We start from the raw sequence: 18,643 nt of genomic DNA on the forward strand, positions 1-18,643 counted from the left end.
GATGCACTCATTTTTTAAAGTGTATGAATTGCGTGATAGCTATTTACCATTTCACTTTATTGCTTCTCTAAAATCTGGTTATTATTGTTATATTGGCGCTTTTATTCAAAATAAATATGATAGAATTAGTCTATTATTAATACAAGAAAAAGTTTGAATAATGTCTTTTTGTTTTCTTTCCTGTTATAATATTGTCAATTTTTATCGGTAGTCGCCAATAGATAATTTTTCCCCAGCACTTGGACCATGATTTATGGAATGTTTTTGTTTTCAAACTTAAGCAGAGTATAATAGGTGAAGTAGTAGTATTGTCTTGAGGTTATATAACGATTATAACGTTAAATTATATATTTAATAAATATGTGCATTTGGCAGAATAATATGTTCACATTTAAAAAAAAATATTAGTTGAAATGTAAAAGAAAAAGTAACAGTCTCATTATGTTTATAATTTAATAATGTTATATAAGTAAAATAATAAACTATAATCATTTGTGTGTAATATTTATAAATAAACTATTTAGTTGAGTACGCTTCTAGATATTCTTTAAAAGATTTTGTTAACAATGATTTTTTATCCACTTTGCCCATAGCGTTTCTAGGTATTTGTTCGACAAGTTTTATCACTGACGGTATACTGTACGGCGGCAAAACCGTTTCAGCCCATGTTTTCAATTCTTTGATTATTTTTTTGTTATCCATTTCTTGGGAAACTTGATTGTTGACCACGAGCAGAGCTGCTATTCTCTGACCCCACGTATTGTCCGGCAGGCCGACTATGGCTATATCTTGAATTAATTTGTTTTGTAACATTATGGTCTCAATAAACAGAGCGCTAACTTTGTATCCTCCGGTCTTAATTATATCTACCGACGTCCGACCCAATATCCTATAACTGTTGTCCGAGAATTCTGCCGTGTCTCCTGTTTTGAACCATCCGTCTTCAGTGAACTCATTTTTAGTTGCTTCTGGTTTACGCCAATAACCCTTGAAAACGGCATCACCCGTCACTTGCAAAGTACCTACAAAACTTCCGTCCTTTTGTTTGGCTTTGGGGTCAATTACTTTTGTTTCCACACTGTTTCCTTCTACCAAGACGTTGTCATCGTTGACAATACGTACGCTTACGCCCGGCAGGGGATGACCGACAAAACCTACAGCCACAAAATTTGATAAGCAACAGCCATCACAATACGTTTTCTGTGTTGAAAATAATACCTGGTCTCCTTTCGCCATTCAGAGGATTAGAGAGGGCCATGCCTATTTCACTCATACCGTATCTTTCCAATAGTTTCTGTCCAGTAATTTGTTCCCATCGATCGAAAACTGTACTAGGCAACGGAGCGGATCCACTGACCATTAATCTAAAGTCATAAATAACGTCAATAGGGTTTAACACAATCGATACAGTTCCTATCGAATTATTAAGTAGGTAATAGTCGTTGAAACCAACTATAAGTTGCCAACACTAGATTTGTGAAGACACAAGTAGTCGGTTTTTTTAAAATTAAGTTACCTAATTTTTTGAGAACAGACGGCTTTTATGTATTCTACCATTCTGTCGTTCTTCTCAAACATTTTTTCATAATTTTCAATCAATTTGACGTACATAGTAGGAACGCCCATGAACATATTCACTCTATACCCGTAGTACTGTTCGATAGCCAGTAACCAAGTCCACACATCGGAGGCGTCAAACTTTGGTAGCATGACGCATCTAAATATTTGAAAATAATAACAATCATCGTCAACTTTGAAGACTTAGCAGTTTGTTTTCGAGTTGATCCTTATAATTGATTGACTCGCTGTCAGAAAATAAATAACACTCTACGACGAACGCACCTAGCTCCGGAGTGTAGTGAACACATTAAAACATTGACGATACCGTGAATATGATGCAACGGCAACGCGTGTAAAATAACGTCTTTGTTGGTCCAGCCCCAAGAATCTTTTAAACTATTTATTTGCGCATTCAAATTCTTGTGACTTAGCAGAACGCCTGAAACCCAAAGTCAGTTTTTTGAAAACAAATTTATTCACACAATGAAATTTATTTACAAATTAACCTTTCGGCGGACCCGTTGATCCAGACGTATAGATTATCATAGCGTTGGAATTGAAAAATTGCTCATCGCTAACGTCATTTTGACATTCCAACAGCTTGACCTCGTCGCCATTCTCAAACGATGTCTTGCCGAGTGGTTTATAGTTTAAACTTATGTGGTCTTCAAAAATCAAATATTTTTGTTGAAGTTTTTCGGTCAAAGGTTGTATGGTTGACTCGAATTCCGATGTTGTCACAATAACTTGAGCGTCGCTGTCGTTAAGAAAATATTCGAGCATAGATGCTGGATGCGATGGGCTCAACGGAACCACTATATGGACGACAATACATTATACTATGGTTATTTTAGAAAATTATAAATATACTCTGAAAACATGCTTACCGATTTGACCGCTCATCCAAGAGGCCCATTGGGCCACCACATAGGACGCATTGTTTGGGCACAGTATAGCAACACGTTCTTGTGTTTCTCCTCTCATACATTTTTCTAACACTTTGGACAATGCGATGCTGCTGTTGTATATCGAAGAGTATGTGTGTTCTCCGAATTTGTCTATAATGGCAACTTTGTTTGGCCATTGTTTTGCTAATCTATAAATTTATAGAAAGAAAAACAATTCTTTTTAAAATCAATTGTAATAATTAAAAACGTACATTGTGTAATAGTTTAAATTAATTGGCTAGTACTTAATAAAGAGTTAAAACATATCATTTTATAAAATAACCTGAATATAGGAATGGGCATTGTACGAAATATGATGGCTTTTATGAAGTAAGAATTAAACAATTACTGCAACGAACAGAACTGTTACAGTTGTTGTTCGTAAAATGGTAATTAATGTTGCAACAAAAATGTAGCATATTATGAATTATTAATGATTTCATGACATGTTTTATTTTATTTAATGCTAATCACATGATTAAAAAAACTTTTTAACCTTTTGGTTATATAACAACCAGTAATCATTGATGTTTTTATTGACATTCAATTAGAACCAGTTAGAGATACTTAAAAAAAAAAATATTAAATAATCAATTATTATTAGGTACTAGTGTATGGATTGAAATTTCACTTAAAAATCTTAATTTACAAAATAATGCCTGAACATATTTGAAAATGCGACCACTAATGTAAAAAGGTAAAATAAAAAATTCCAAATAATTTATCTACAATTGAACAGATTTTAAAATTAATTGTGAAGTTGGAAATAACTTACAGGTTAGACCTAGCTGGGATAAAAAGTTAATACCTACTTATTAGCTCATGTCTCGCCATATCCAATTATGGCGAGACATGAGCAAATTTTTTTAGATTAGACTACGCAAATGCTGAGATATATTATGGCTGTCTTGAATAGATTGAATTTTAAAATAAAATTTTTGATTGGATTGGATCTGTTTAATAAAACTAAATCATAAAGCGGACTTTTGACAACTGCGTTATCATGTTTTTTGTGAAGAAAATTACTGTGGGTGTTACCTACTGTAGGTTAAATTTTGATTCTACAAAGATTGGCTAAGCAAGAGTAGAGGAATTGTTTCCCTACTGTTACATAAAATTATGTTAATCAGAAGGTTACCTAAATATGGGCGTAACGCACGGTATGCTCTTTTGAATGTTATTTAACGCTTCCGAATGTAGTTGCATACGGTTGCACAGTGGTTTGAATAGAAATTTTCTGTACAGCATCATCATCCTAAGAGCGTACGATACTGGTTAAAAAACAAAAGAGATGTTCATAAAAACATAAGAATTCATGATTTACCTTTTTGATAATACAGAACTGTATCCGAAGGCTTATTGAAATATTCAACCGTAGTAGGTTTAGTGTAGTTAACTTGTTATAGGTTATGACTACTGACTAGTTTTGGTGCAAGGCAAAGCAAATTCAAGATGCTATTTAGTATTAGCAATATTTTCGAATAACTTTATACTGTTAATTATAAAAAAAATACCATAGTTTTTTGCATTCGACAAAAAACAGTAACACGGATACTAAAAAATACCGGTAACGTTCTAAGGCTTAATTTATAAAGAACTTGGTCGTTGGTTAGTCGTAAAATAATATATCCGTGTAAGAAAATCAGTAAAAATTTGATAAAAAGAAATGAACCGTTTTCTATAGTTGATAAGCCGAATGCGGAGATTACAACCAATTTTAACATTATTTATTCAACAAAATATTAACCAATTAATAATTAGTAATTAAACTTAAATACCAAAACAACAATAATCGTCGAACTTCACCTTAATTTATATATTGAATTAAAAAAATCTTTTTTGAGTTTTTTAATTGAATTTTTCTTTTGAAGTCTTAAAATTGGTAATTTTTTTTTCGCTTTTATTTTTTCTAATTCATGGCTCGACAATTATAGTAATACCATCTAGTTTTTAACTTGAAGTATAAACTAATATTTAAATATTCAACATTTTTTACAAAGCCTCGACATTTTTCGACCGATAATTATTATAAAAATGCGAGCTTTGCTGTCAATGATAATTCAACATCAAGTTATTTTTGATTTTCATCTATTACAAAATAGTAGATTTTAGTAGATGTATTTTAAAAATATTTTCCGTTTCCTTTCTATTCACAGCAAAAATATATTTATACTAGGATACTGTTTTAATAATTAAAAATATAAAAATCCTAGTTGCTGAACATTTAAAAAAATAATTATTTTAAATAATGAGTTATAATTAATTTTATTTGGCTATAAATTAAATGCCATGCAAATATTGTTTATGAAATATTATTAAACTATTTTATATTGTAAATATATTAGTAGCTATTGTACTATTATTTTAGTAATATTTAAATGTTTTTTTTTTTTTATATTTTAACAACGTTTTGCAAGCAATTTTTGTAGTATGACATTAAATTTCTAACCAAAAAACAACAAAAAGAAATTATTTTTAAAAAATTTTTTTTGTTAACTGGAATATTTAAAAATCTTATTTTGACAGGAAATAAAATATTGATGACACAAATGTGTCGCTTTTTTTTATTGCCAAACATGGTGTAAATTTGTAACACGGATTTTATTTAAATGTAAGAAATATTTTCAAAACCTTTATAAAACGTTTTGTAAAAAACATTTTAAAACATCAAATTTCGTAACAAAACATCTTTATAAAAAAAAGTTTAAAACATTGGAATCATTTTTAAAACGTTTAAATTTTGTTGCTGTGTGGGTAAGAAATATTTATAAAATCATTATGTAATGTAACACATACATAATTTTTACAATTATAAACAATTTTAAAACGATTATTATAAATATTATAATTTTAAAATATGTTTGTGTGAAGTGTCAAATGTGATTTACATTCAAACTGTGTTATTATTAATTCGATTTTGGTGTTATTATTTATTAGGAACTCAAAATTTAAAAAAAACGTGGCCTAATATGTCATGTTATCATTTTTCCAACAGCTGCTGATCGTCCTGTTATCTTTCTTATTATCTACATTACTCTTCGTGTACTATGTTGTTATGATGATAAGAGCGCGTCTTACCAAGTGCCGACTGCCGGATACGAATTTTGTGATCATAACAATGACAAAATAGATGTATTTATCATAACATAATATAAGTCATAAGATCAATGATCAAGCATAGGTTGATCAATGATTATTCAATGTTGTTATGTATTTAAATAAAGATCTTCAATTTGTGTGTTGTAAGTCATATCTAGTGAAACCAAGTATTTGTCCACAGTCGACAAACGGTAATAATAATATTTGTGTAACTTACCGTGTTTAAATTATTAAACTGTATAGGGGAAGTTTTGTATTTTTATACGTGTATCATTAATTAGTTTTCAAGTTAATCTAGTATAAAACATAGTTTTCCAAAATGACGGCGTTTAGAAGCGCCATGTGTGAAACACTGTTGGGTGAACCCGACCAAGATGCTAATTCGGCACTGATAGAACTGGACAAAGGCCTTCGATCCAATCGGGTGGGCGAACAATGTGAAGCTATTGTACGTTTTCCTCGGCTGATTGAAAAGTATCCATTTCCGATATTGATTAACTCGTCGTTCCTGAAGCTGGCCGACGTCTTTCGTTTAGGTACCAATTTTTTACGTCTTTGGGTCCTACGTGTATGTCAACAGACCGAAAAACACATAGACAAAATATTGAACATCGATGAGTTTGTTCGACGAATTTATAGCGTTATACACTCCAACGACCCGGTTGCTAGAGGACTTACGTTACGCACTCTAGGCAGCATCGCACGAATAATACCCGAAAGAGGTCAAGTCCATCATAGTATACGCACCAGCTTGGATTCGCATAATGCAGTTGAAGTAAAATCGGCTATCTACGCAGCTGCTCAATTTGCCGCCCAATCCAAATCCTTTGCTGTGAGCATGTGCAGTAAAATATCCAACATGATTAGCGGTATATCCACCGACGTCATGATGAAACTTAAATTAATACCAATTCTGAAGCATATGCATCACGACACTACCACGGCCACAATGGTGAGAACACTTTGTACAGATTTATTGAAAAAGTATCCGGCCCAAGATTTTGTGCTCGTTACTTTGAAGACACTGAATCAATTGGCTTTATCAATTCTGGTCGATATACCAAAACAAATAGAGCTGCTATTCAAATACCTCACCCAAGACAAACGCCCTTTGGTATGCAAATGCGCAATTTCTGGACTTCATCAAATTGCCAAGGAAGGAGCTCATTTTTGGTCCGAGGAAGCTGTTAATAATTTGGTAAGATTTTGCGAAGATCCATCTATCGATAACAACTTAAAAGCTGACGCTATTCATGTATTCGTGCCGTTGACTAAGTCACCGGCGATATGCCAGTTTCATTACAGTATCGATAGCCCCCTTATGAAAATGTGCATTGCAGAGTCAAGCTCATCTCATGAAGCGGTAGCGGCTAATGCAGTAAAAGTATTGACAAATATAGCTTGTTATTGTTTCGAAGAAGATATACTGTCTATAGAAAATGCACACAAACTACAAAATTGCATACAATGTTATCTTCTGTCAGTTTTGACTACAAGAGAGAAAATAGATGACGATTTAAAGGATTTCAGTGTTGAAGAGCGTGCTCTCATTGAAAGTATTTTAAACACTGATAACGATGCCGAACCTATGGATGTTGACGACATTGGGTCATCCTATAACGATGGGAAACCTTCAATTTACCTACGTGATGGTTTACGATCAGCTGTTATGATGTGCAAAGCGAATAAAAATTTAATACCAGATTTTGTATCTCTCGTTGTTAGAGCGTTCCAACAAGAAACTTTTGAATTAAATCCATTGGTATGTGAAGCCATTGCGGCTTTTGGCGGTATTCTACCGGGTACATTAGAACCCTATTTAATGGACTTTATCAATCAATTACGACGTTTGACTAAAAATCACAGTCAAGAGTCTACTACTACCAAAATTATGCTCTGTACAGTCGTCTTCCAAGCATCGATCAGTTATGATGAGCACGACAAGGGCGTCGTTAATGAGTCTATTAAAGAAGTAATCAACGGGGTATTAAAAACTATTGACTTATGGTCCAACTACAAAGTTGGTCGAGCTGCCATTAGATACGGCCATTTTAACATCAGCTCGGACATTTTTGGAAATTTGAAAAACCGAGTGGGGTCTGAGCAAATGCATTTTTGGTTAGCCGCTCTAGAAACCATAAGCGTTGCAGAGTGTCAACTTGAATTCTCTAAGGGCACTTCGTTACTGACCAATATTGGTCAATCAATTTCGACATATTATCAAGCTATAGCGTCACTGAAAGCAGCGTCGTTGATGTTAATTTTCCAAACAGAGTACACCCGTTTGCGCTGTGAACTACTTCAATGTTTCATGCGCTTGTTGTCGACTTGCAATAGTTTTTGCACAACCCCGCCGCCCGCAATAGCGTCTGCCATCGTTTTAGCGACTAGAGATGAAATGCAAAGTTATGGCCATATAACGAATCAACTGAGGAAAAGGGCTAAAGAGTTTAAAGGATGTGCCGACTTATATTGGAGGTTGTATCAATCGGCGTTTGACGCCGACTCTAATACGTTGTATCATTTACAGCTTTTGCAGCATTTGTGTCAGTTGATGGCCTACAATATAGAATCTGTAGCGGTTTCTAACAAAAGTGAATGCCCAGTTCTGGATTCTGAATTGGAAAAAGAAGGTTCCTTGGAGATACAACTAATCATTAAATGTCGGCAAGAACTTTTGGAAATTATGAGCACGGTCGAACCAAAATCGATTACTCATAAACACATTGAGTCGCTCAAAAAACAAGCGTCTGTTTTACTAAATACGCCAATGTGTTTCCCGCGATATTTCTTTCAAACTCTCCAGTCGACCACCATAACACTAGCTGTATCACCTCAACCCCGAGTCAATGGAGAACCCATCACGGTGAACATGGGCAGTAATTTTGTAGTCAAAGTAGAAGGCGTCGTACAACACGGAACCAAAGCTAAATTCCGAAAGGTCGATGGAATCCAATTGACTGTAATGTCTCAGATGATGAGCAGAAATCACGACGCCCGACCGACAGACGGCCATTTGATGTTAACGCAAACAGTAAAACCTCACAAAGACTTTTTCGCATCGGAGTTTTGTCTGAGTTTCAATCAAAGCAGCCAATATCAAGTGCACATTGAAGCGGCGCTGATCGACGATACTGCATCCGTATGGCAGATTGGTGTTCGGAGTACGTTAATTATAAAATGTCATTAATAAAATAATTTTATATTATAATTTATAATAAAACAATTACTTCCCCCCTCACCATTTGAACATAAAATACAATATATTGTTTAATATATAATTCATCAGTATGTGTATAATATAATGTATAAATATCGCTAATACTTGACTCGATTTATGATTTCTTTAGAATTTATCACAATCTACTTTGTCGCTCGGATTTGACGTTTTGCAGTAAAAACGCCGGTAAATATTTAATTTCTCTGGTTTCTTCGTCGATATACTTTAAATGTGGATTCGGTTTGCTGTTCGACTTGTTACCGAGCGATGTGTACCTGTTGAGAAAGCAGATCGGTCATACATAACTGACTAAAATATATTATAGTGTGTAACACGTTTTAAAATTACTCACCCTTTGTCGTACAGACAACAATAGGGTATAGAAAATTGTCTTAAAAATGACCACACTGTTTCGTAGTTCCAATTTATAAGAGGTTGGACACGAATCAACGGAGGCCATCCTGGATCAGTATTCTGAAAAAACATTACTCAATTGAAAATAACTATATTTAACTACAATTGTTGCAAATATTACCTGAAAAAATTGAAGTTTAGTAGAATCGTTATCCGACTGTCTGGTGCCAATGACTGATGCGCGAAACTCGGGATTTTTGGTGAGAAAATTTGTGAGCCCGCCTTTAAGTTCTCCTTCGATAATTTCTAGGTCTAAATCATATCTAATGAGGACAGATAATTATTGTATTATCATTTACGATAAATCACATAAACATACAAAATAATTTCTATGTATTTATCTAACGACCGTAAACGTAACAGTTTAAAAGATTTAATACTCTTTTTTTTTATTAAAAATTAATTTGATTTAATTAAAAAAAATATGTATATTAGACAATTACCGTGGCGTAAATATAATTAAATGAATATATAATTCACATCAGTTGTCAAAAATTGTTTTTTTTAAATTTATTTTTAGAGTTCCACTCTAATGTGAATTTCATACATTTTACACTTTTAATGTTGTCTTTATACAAGCACTTAAATGAAAAAGAAATATACATTCTCTCGAAATGTCGCCAATTATTTACGTTTTGACAATGTAATTATAATGATTGGAAATGGTAAAAAATGTACAGTCTTCAAGTAATATTGTTTAAAGAAATGACGGAGGTAAAAATGTTAAAAGCTAAGTCTCAAAGACGAAACAATATTACAGGTTTTACAAAAATAATAATAATTAAATAAATATACTTTTTTTCAATTAAATGGACGTATTCTTCTTCCTCAGGAAACTGGTCGTCGGATCGAAAGTAAACAACTTTCAGAGGTCCGCACAATTTTAATTCTTTCATGACGGCCAGCAACAAATGTAGTAGTACGACACAATCTTTTCCGCCGTTGAAACTCAAAAACATAGTTTTAAGCGTGTATTTTTCAAAACATTCTTTTAATATCTTTAAAAAAAAAAAATAATTAAATAAAAATTATATTCAAGTTAAAATTGAATAATAAATATTTTTTTATATGCGAATAAAATATTTGCACTTGACACATGTAATCTGTTTGTTTATTATTTACATAAAAACATCTTATTATTTGAAATAATTAATAATTACTAATTATACATATATTGTTTATAAATGTATTAAAAATCACTTGTTTAAGTAAAAAATTACAAAAGTTACGCCGATAATTCAAAAAATGTATTCGTAAATAATTAATAAATTTTTTTACCAAATAACAACTAATGAAAAATGTTTGTCATAAATAATTGAATGTTTAAATAAATGCTGTTTTTTTTTATATATCGCTTCATCTAGATAAAAAATTATTACAATAATGTTCAGTTCTAAACAAAGAAAAAAATATTACCTTAAACGTTTGGCTGATACAACGTCCGAGCAGTAAATGTGTGTAGATTTGGAACTTTCGTATATCGTCGAAATCCACAGGACTGTTAACATGTTGCGAATATATCAATGCCTTACTAGGCACTTTTTTCACAAAAAATAGTTCAAACTGTTTGATTACGTCCTCACTGTCGTTGTGCAGTTGTACGTAATCCGGACATACAGTGCATATAATATCATGGAATTGACATTTTGCCTCTTGCACAATTTTACCAATTACCTCGGCGTAATCAGATTTAATGTAAAACATACGACTAAACACATGAGCTGTTAAATGATCTTGTTGATTATGTTCCATGGCGTATAATGATCTATAGTCACCTCTTCATGGACATCCTAGAATAAACTGACATTGCTGAAACAGCCTCCATGTGACAACACAATTTTTCTACAAATAAATAAACAACAAATAAGTAAATGTTTTAAACTAGTTTCGTTTTATAAGGTGGTCACCTTATCATTTAATAATAACGCTTTTGTGCATCATTAAAAAGTTTAAACCTCAATGAAAACAATTACTTTTATTAATAATTATCAGTTATGGTTGCTTAATTTATTGTAGTCACAAAATTAGAAATAAATTCCACTAAAATAAGCCACTACAATACGTTTGATTGTATGTCATAGTTTGATATTTTTCGGTTACATATGTTTTTTTAAAAGTCCAAATGCATAAATATAAATATTTTTTTTTTTTTTGTGGTAAAAAAGTCTAATAAGAAAAGAAAATAACTAAAAAATAAATAAAACTTTTTTTATAAGGATAGTCAATTTTTTGTTATAGCATAACATGGTAAAAAGTTTACAAAAAATTATTGTTATTTTGTTTTTTTTGGATTTTCGTTTTCCTGTTCTTCGGTTTTTCTTTTAACACTACTTTTGCACAACATCTCTTTGGTGGTTTGTAATGTTATTCGGATCATTTCTTTGTTGGGCGCGACATTTCTGACTCGAATAATTTCTTGAGCATCTTCTTCTTTTATGTTGTGTTCAGCCATGACTAGATGTAGACCAGTTTCATAACTTTCGTTAGTTTTCACAAAGGTATAAATGTGTAAAATAGGAAGAAAACTATCTGATATTTCATCCCATTCAAATAAATTATTAAAATATTTCACAAACTCTATACCAATTGCGGGGAGGTTCATTGTAACATGTACTTTGTTATCGTTGTCATTAGTTAACGTTTTTGAATACAAAATTAAATGCGCTTTTAGATCTTCTATTATGAATCGGCTTCCGTCTTTGTTGATTATTGTCAATCGATCATCTTTAATGCGATTTAGCTTCTTGTTGACATTCAACCATTTACAGCAGTTGGGATTTAGATCATTAGCCAACACCGTACATCCTCTTTTTGAGGCGGGTATAGAAAACGGTCCGATTCCGGCAAAAACGTCATAAAGAAGGTCTCCGGCGTTGAGTTTTTCTAAAATTCTCTCATGTTCCGTACATAACCTTGGGTTCCAATAGACTTCCGAAAAATCTAACTCGAAAATACACTTATTTTCTTTAAACGATGTTTGCAAGTCGCTAGAACCGCTTAGAACTTCAAATTCAAAATTCCTAAATATATTGTTGATGTTATCAGTTTTATTGACAACACTTTTGCATCCTTTGATTTTGTCTTTGAGCACTTGTCCGATTACATTTTTATATTCTAATAATTCGGGTTTGAGGTTGACGTGAACGATCGATCCAATTGCTGAATAACTTGTCAACATTGATGATTCGGGAAGGATTGCCCTAAGTATTTCATCGTGTTTCCAATTGTCGTAGGTTAATTTCACATCCGTATGGCTAAAGTGTTCTGGCGACGCGAAAGGCAGATTGAGGTCATCGAATGAGCGCACTTTGAGCGGGTTCAGAAGGAATACCCGTTTGTAGTTGTTGGAACCGCTGTCACGGATCGATTTGAAATTAGTAAATTTTAACAGCTGATTTTTTAGGATTTTACTAGCGCTGGCAATGTTTTGCGTGTCTACTTCTATGGCGGGTACACTGATGAGTTTGGTAAACTTATTTATATCAAATATTTTCATACCTCGTACGACTGTTGGTGGCAACAGAACGTTCATGTTGATCGCATACGTTTAGGTGGCGGATCCCAATATACTAGAAAACAAACATAAAATGCGACGTAAACTCATTGAATTTGTGTTTGAGCGCATAACAAAAATTTCAATATTTTTAATTTTAAACCAAAACCGAAAAACCAAAAAAAAGGAAACACGTGTGACAATCGTTACAGTAGTAAAAAAATAATAAACAATATTCTAGATTATCGTATTGAGTAGGTTTCAGTATACAGATTACAGACTTACAGGGTTAAATAATAAAATCGTACTCGATTCAACTGTACAGGACGAAGAGTTATAATTTTCAGTTAACAGATAAGTCACAGTTTAATAAATATTAAAAAGTAGTTCGCGACGATAAGAGATGACTAATGAGTCTTGAGTAATGCGTTCTATCGGCGGCACACGAATTCGGAGTATTTTAAAATCGTCTTATCACTTATCAGAAAATCCTTATCAGTTATTGGCTGTTATCAATTATTTTATGACGTCAAATACTATAGATTATCCATTACTCTTTGACACTGTCTGATGCGTGATAACAATTACAAGTATTTGGCGCCAAAATACAAATTTCTATATAATTTTAAATATATTATCAATATTTTCTCAGCCAAGTTTTCAGTGTTTTAACTTTTTATGAGCATAAATATAATATTGATATTGTTCCCTTTTAGTTTTGAGTTTTGTTTCACATGGCTAATCAACTTTGCGCGATGTTAAACTGAAACAACAACGGCAAAGAAACCTGAAGAAATTAAATTTTATCGATTTCCGGCAGATAATTAATGTAATTTGATGATTTTGTATTTTGTGTAGTGCTTATATTTTACTATCAAGTGAATATATAGTAGATATTTTTAAAATTTTATTTAATCTTTTTACTTAACGCATTTCTTCATTTTTAGTACTTTGTGAATTGCTTTAATTTACACACATAACAAATACATGCATAATAATTATAAATTATTATATAATAAGCATTTATACTTTTTGTACTCATTTAAGTATCAAACAAATGCACATAGCTATAAATGTGACCATTGTTTTAATAATAAATATATAATTATTAACATAAATACACTTATCAAAATAATAATAAAAAAAAGAAAAAAGTTGAGTGAAAACACAGAAGCATCATCATCAAAATGTATGTTGATGTTATTTAATTTTTAATATACTATCAAGTATTCGCCATTGTTATCCTTTGGCCACTCCTGCCATATTTATAAGTTTTCCAAAAAAATAATGTGAATTTTAGAAATGGGAATTTGACATTATACGATAAATCAATAGATGAAAGCATTTGTTAAAACAATATCTACTAAACTTTGACCTCGCCACACAAAACTTTTAATAAAAAAAAACAAGGCAGAAGGCTTGATAAATAAGGATCGACATATTATATCTTCACAAATTGGTGCAGAGAAATAAATTGTATTTTTATCATTACTTTTTAGTTTTATATTTTTAATTTTAAATTAAATTTCTCTGACATTTAAGAATTTTTGTTATTTCTAACACAACATTATTAATTTGACCTAAATAATTTCGGTTTTTAAGAAAGAAATCCACTTTATAGAACTACAAATTTTGAATAAAAATGATTGCTTATTTATAATAAAAGATAATAAAAATATTCAAGAAATAATGGCATTTATAAAACCGAATAACGTCGAGTATGAAATTACTCATATATGTATTTAAATTGCCTATACTAAACGCCTTTTGAACAATTTTAATGTAATTTGCAATAAAAAAATAAACCTGTACAATTATTGTTATTTTTAAACGTATTTTATTTTATTACTCATCTTTCAAAGGTGGGTTTATACATCTATATATATTTTTTTTAAATCAGTAGAGAGTCAGCAATAAATACATTATAGTTATCGAGAGAAAGAGCATATTTTTATTTTTATTTAAAAATAATAAAGCGGACTGCCTGTCTACCAGGTTCCCGCCTATGATAACAGCGTAAATATAACCATATAACATGATAAAAAAATTTAATTATTTGCATGACATATATTAATATGGTCTAATAGATTTATAAATGTATATATTTACTAATTTATTGTATTATTTAAACAAATGTAATTAATTTTTTTTAAATGTAACATCGATTTAACTGATTTGAATTTGTATAAACTATATATTACAACATTGGTTTTAACTTATTTAATACTGTGTTTTCATGTTTAAAAAAAAAACCAAAATATTTTGTTTAAACATTTATTTAACGTTTTTTTTTTTTGTTAAATTTCATTTGCCAAGATTCGAAATAGTGTCAAAACTAAGGTTTTTTAAATCTGAATTTTTGTCGTGTTAGTCGTTAGCCCTCAATTCCCTTTCAACAAAAAATATGTCAAACACTATTTTCATTTGGAAAATGTTGTTTACTATATTTTTATCAAACCTTGGATTCACTTTCTCACTCTCCATTATCTCCAACGACCCTACATAGAGATATCTTCAATTTGGTTACTGTCAATATTGTGCTGCTGGTCGAACAATTAATTTTTTATTTTGGAAAAATAATAATATTAAAAGGGAAAATTATAATTTGTCCGTAAAATAATTACTATAAAAAAATAAAACACTTTCGATGGTACGCGACCAAAGATAGACAATAGGCCAAAAACACCACACTGGCCTATTGTGACAATCCGGCAACCGGCGGACGGTTTGCGCTGAAATTGCTTTGGGTCGGGTCTATGTATGTTCAGTATACCTATATTAAATAGATAGAACAAACGTTTAGCCTGACAATTTATTACCGACTACAAAGTGAAATCGAAAACGTGTAACACACCTGTACACGAAGAAAACACTATGTGAAATGGTCGAGAGGGTAAAAAAACAAAATTACATAAACGGGCGAAAAACACAATTTATTTTTGTTGCGTTGATTTTTTTTGAATAATAATTATTGTTACCGAAAAAAAATGTGTCAAGATAAAAAAACACAATTTAGAGAGAATATTTTGACGGGGAAAAAACGCACCCCATCTTTTTAATTTTCGAGTTATCAAACAGACTTGGATAGTTGAGTAAGTTTAAACGGGAAAGGCTTGCGAGACGATTTTTTGGAATGTAAAATTGAAAAATTGTTTTTACTCTTAATCCTACATGGATCCTACCTAAGGATCTAGGTCCATAAAATGACCACCCTATATAGTATGTTTATATTTTAGTTACTTGTTCAGTTATAAACAGAACACCGTTAAAGAGTTTTACTGTGAAAAAAAAAAATGGGTTTTAGGTACATTGCATTACATACATTATTAAACGCCTTAACGGCAGTTGCCAAACCGATATTTTCCGCATTAGGTACCTATACAATAATCAACGCAATACATGATACCGTGTTACATATAAATATTATATGCCTTATTGAATAATAATAACAAAAATAGTATCAGTGTTCACAAACGTGCAAACCGATGGTGTGTTTTTATGGCGATTATAAAAAAATTGGGGACACTTCCGGATTTTACACATTAACTCGCGTTACTGTAATATATTATACAATACAAAATAAACCTCTAAAGTAAAAAATGAGAAAGGTAGTATAAAAAAAATATGAAGAAGAAGAAAATAAAAAGATAATAATAAAAAGTAAGATAAAATCACTTTCAAAATATACTCTTCAATGTGCAAATCTACTATAGGCCTGTTGTGAGCCCAACCTTATCACAACCCTTATCAGGACTAATACTTATACACATATGTGATAAGGGTTGTGATAAGGGTGGGCTCACAAACAGGCCGTTAAACAGTTTAATTTTTTTAATATTCAAAAATCAATCAAAGTTTTTAAGACTTTAATCGGACGGTTTTTGCGAAAAAGGATTTAAGTAATTTTTTTTGTCATTTTCATGTCTTGTATTATAATTTTACGGGACAGTTTTGTTTTGGTTTGTGACATTGCCGTTCTTATGGTATGAATTTTAACAATAAAAATATTATCAACGACGTTTGGTAATAATTCGGTAAATAATATGCATTTATATTATATTTACAACCTCAACAATTTTTACCCCCTTAGCTAAGAATAAAAACGCTTCAAAAATTTCAAGTTAATCGTTTCAAATTTATAAAATGTATTATTTTCAAAATAATTAGTTGTTTTCCGATTTTCAAAATGTCGGTCACGGCTATTCGCACCGAGACATATAATAATAATATGTATTTTTCTGTTTCGAAGACAGGAAATACTCGTTTGGTGTATTGATTGCTGTTTATAAATAAAATGCATACGCAAGCACGGCCAATGTTTGTTCCAATATATATAAATACCTCAACAGACCATTGACATTGTTAATTTGTGTTTTGTTTTACCGCACGTAGATAATAATAAGTGCGTGTTTATGTGTGACTAGATGTAGATGATATGAGTGGCAACTTACAATAATATTGATACACAATACGGTGATATTTATTTTTATTTGTTTCGAAATTCCGTTAACGATATTTCAGTCCAGACAATAGATTTATAATCGTAATAATTTAAAAAAAAAAACAACAAAACAGTAAACGCCAACGCAATTTAAAAACTTTCACCTTAAGCATCAAGGCCCTTTAAAAATGATACCAACTTAAAACGGTTTACAAACGCAATCATTTTGGTTGCACAGAAAATGTTCTTGACAAAACAAGTTATGCTAGACCGCAATTTATTAAAATACAAGTCATGTAATTCAATAGTAATTTTTACCGTTAGCAACTTTCAAACTTTGTATTTTAAATACATTAAGACGTCATATTTGGATGTATAAAAAAACAAGAACTGAATTTAACTAACCGTTATCATGAACGCTTATTAACTGTTAGACTATTCTAACATTTATATTACATACTAATTAATATACTTTAAAAAACATTTATGATTAGTTCTATGCAAACGTTTGGGCATTTTTTTTGTATTTAAGGATCGAAAATTAGATTGATGGTAAGATTTATTGATTACATACAGGGTGTGCAACAAGGATTTGCCTATTGGTATATTATAGAAAGTCCTAGAGATTTTTGTTTGTTTTGCAAGTCCTCAAAAAAAAAGACCCGTTGGAACTTTTACTTTTATTTTAACGCTTTTATTTTGTGTCTATTTTTATAAGAATTTTATTCGAATTTTTTGTTAATAGCCTTTTTTTAAATAAAAATGCAGCGACTTTCAAATATAACATTTTGTTGTCTCATCCTATAAACGTTAGTTTAATTGCATCAGTAAAGAGATTAAGTAGCAAAATCATATACTCGTTAGATACAGGTACGGTTTATAATATTATGTATCTATGCGATAATCCTGTTATTTTTTTCACAAACTTGTTTCAGATTGACAAACGACAAGTCAATTAAACCGTAAACAAGCAAGTATTATTACATTTTAATAATAATAAAAAAGATAATTGGAAACTCAAAACACTATATCCGTTTTTAATGCGATTTTACCGAGTTGCTTTTAATTACTCAGTTAATTAAAACACATAAGAAAATAACATAATAAAACGATTTCACAAAACTGGATACTGACTAATCGAGTGACATTTTGAAAAAACCTAATCAGAATTATTATTATATTTTAATAAACATTGACCATTCGATGTTATCTCATTAAACGCTTTTACTTTAGGTGAAAAAGTATAGAAATTTGTTTAAACAAAGCTCAAAACGCCTGTGTATTTTATTTCTCTACAAGAGTGTACCATTAATACCTACTAAAATTCTTTAGATAATATGTTGCACGCTAAATTAAACAGCGAATGACTTCGGTATCTGTAGCAAGTAGAATTGTCTGTTGAGATTCATTTGCATCTGTAGAATGTTAACAATACAGACACTGAGAATAATTACCAAAAATAATACAAA

General features: G+C 30.9%; 3 protein-coding genes across 7 annotated transcripts; 1 reads left to right on the forward strand and 2 right to left on the reverse strand.

Annotated features, from left to right (window-relative positions):
• Nucleotides 1-416: 416 nt before the first annotated feature.
• On the reverse strand, nt 417-4,158 carry LOC126841762 (malonate--CoA ligase ACSF3, mitochondrial). Of its 2 annotated transcripts, XM_050578402.1 has the most exons (8): nt 3,832-4,158; nt 3,646-3,762; nt 2,448-2,656; nt 2,067-2,375; nt 1,843-1,999; nt 1,517-1,717; nt 1,219-1,364; nt 417-1,154 (listed from the first exon to the last, which is right to left on the reverse strand). In XM_050578402.1, exons 2-8 carry the CDS (start codon nt 3,759-3,761, stop codon nt 517-519), a joined length of 1,776 nt encoding a protein of 591 aa, XP_050434359.1. In that variant the 5' UTR covers nt 3,762; nt 3,832-4,158; the 3' UTR covers nt 417-516. The 2 variants fall into 2 exon arrangements, with proteins under 2 accessions (XP_050434359.1, XP_050434360.1); XM_050578403.1 differs by lacking the exons at nt 3,646-3,762; nt 3,832-4,158 and adding an exon at nt 2,791-2,912.
• Nucleotides 4,159-5,566: 1,408 nt separating this feature from the next.
• LOC126841755 (integrator complex subunit 7) lies at nt 5,567-8,817 on the forward strand. The gene has a single exon (XM_050578385.1). The coding sequence runs from the start codon at nt 5,926-5,928 to the stop codon at nt 8,794-8,796; it is 2,871 nt and encodes a 956-aa protein (XP_050434342.1). The 5' UTR covers nt 5,567-5,925; the 3' UTR covers nt 8,797-8,817.
• LOC126841756 (tRNA (guanine(37)-N1)-methyltransferase) lies at nt 8,793-13,177 on the reverse strand. Of its 4 annotated transcripts, XM_050578387.1 has the most exons (8): nt 13,019-13,177; nt 12,739-12,809; nt 11,016-11,082; nt 10,657-10,948; nt 10,036-10,238; nt 9,362-9,503; nt 9,179-9,300; nt 8,793-9,101 (listed from the first exon to the last, which is right to left on the reverse strand). In XM_050578387.1, the coding sequence occupies exons 2-8, from the start codon at nt 12,770-12,772 to the stop codon at nt 8,963-8,965; spliced, it is 999 nt and encodes a 332-aa protein (XP_050434344.1). In that variant the 5' UTR covers nt 12,773-12,809; nt 13,019-13,177; the 3' UTR covers nt 8,793-8,962. The 4 variants fall into 4 exon arrangements, with proteins under 4 accessions (XP_050434344.1, XP_050434345.1, XP_050434347.1 ...); XM_050578388.1 differs by lacking the exon at nt 12,739-12,809; XM_050578390.1 differs by lacking the exons at nt 12,739-12,809; nt 13,019-13,177 and adding an exon at nt 11,148-11,452.
• Between the last annotated feature and the right edge of the window lie 5,466 nt (nt 13,178-18,643).

Source organism: Adelges cooleyi, unplaced genomic scaffold (genome assembly GCF_023614345.1).
Source record: "Adelges cooleyi isolate 19-005CV unplaced genomic scaffold, UGA_ACOO_1.1 ACOO_flye_CR_arks_rails_tigmint_CR_PRNA_41, whole genome shotgun sequence".
Taxonomy (NCBI): Eukaryota; Metazoa; Arthropoda; class Insecta; order Hemiptera; family Adelgidae; genus Adelges; species Adelges cooleyi.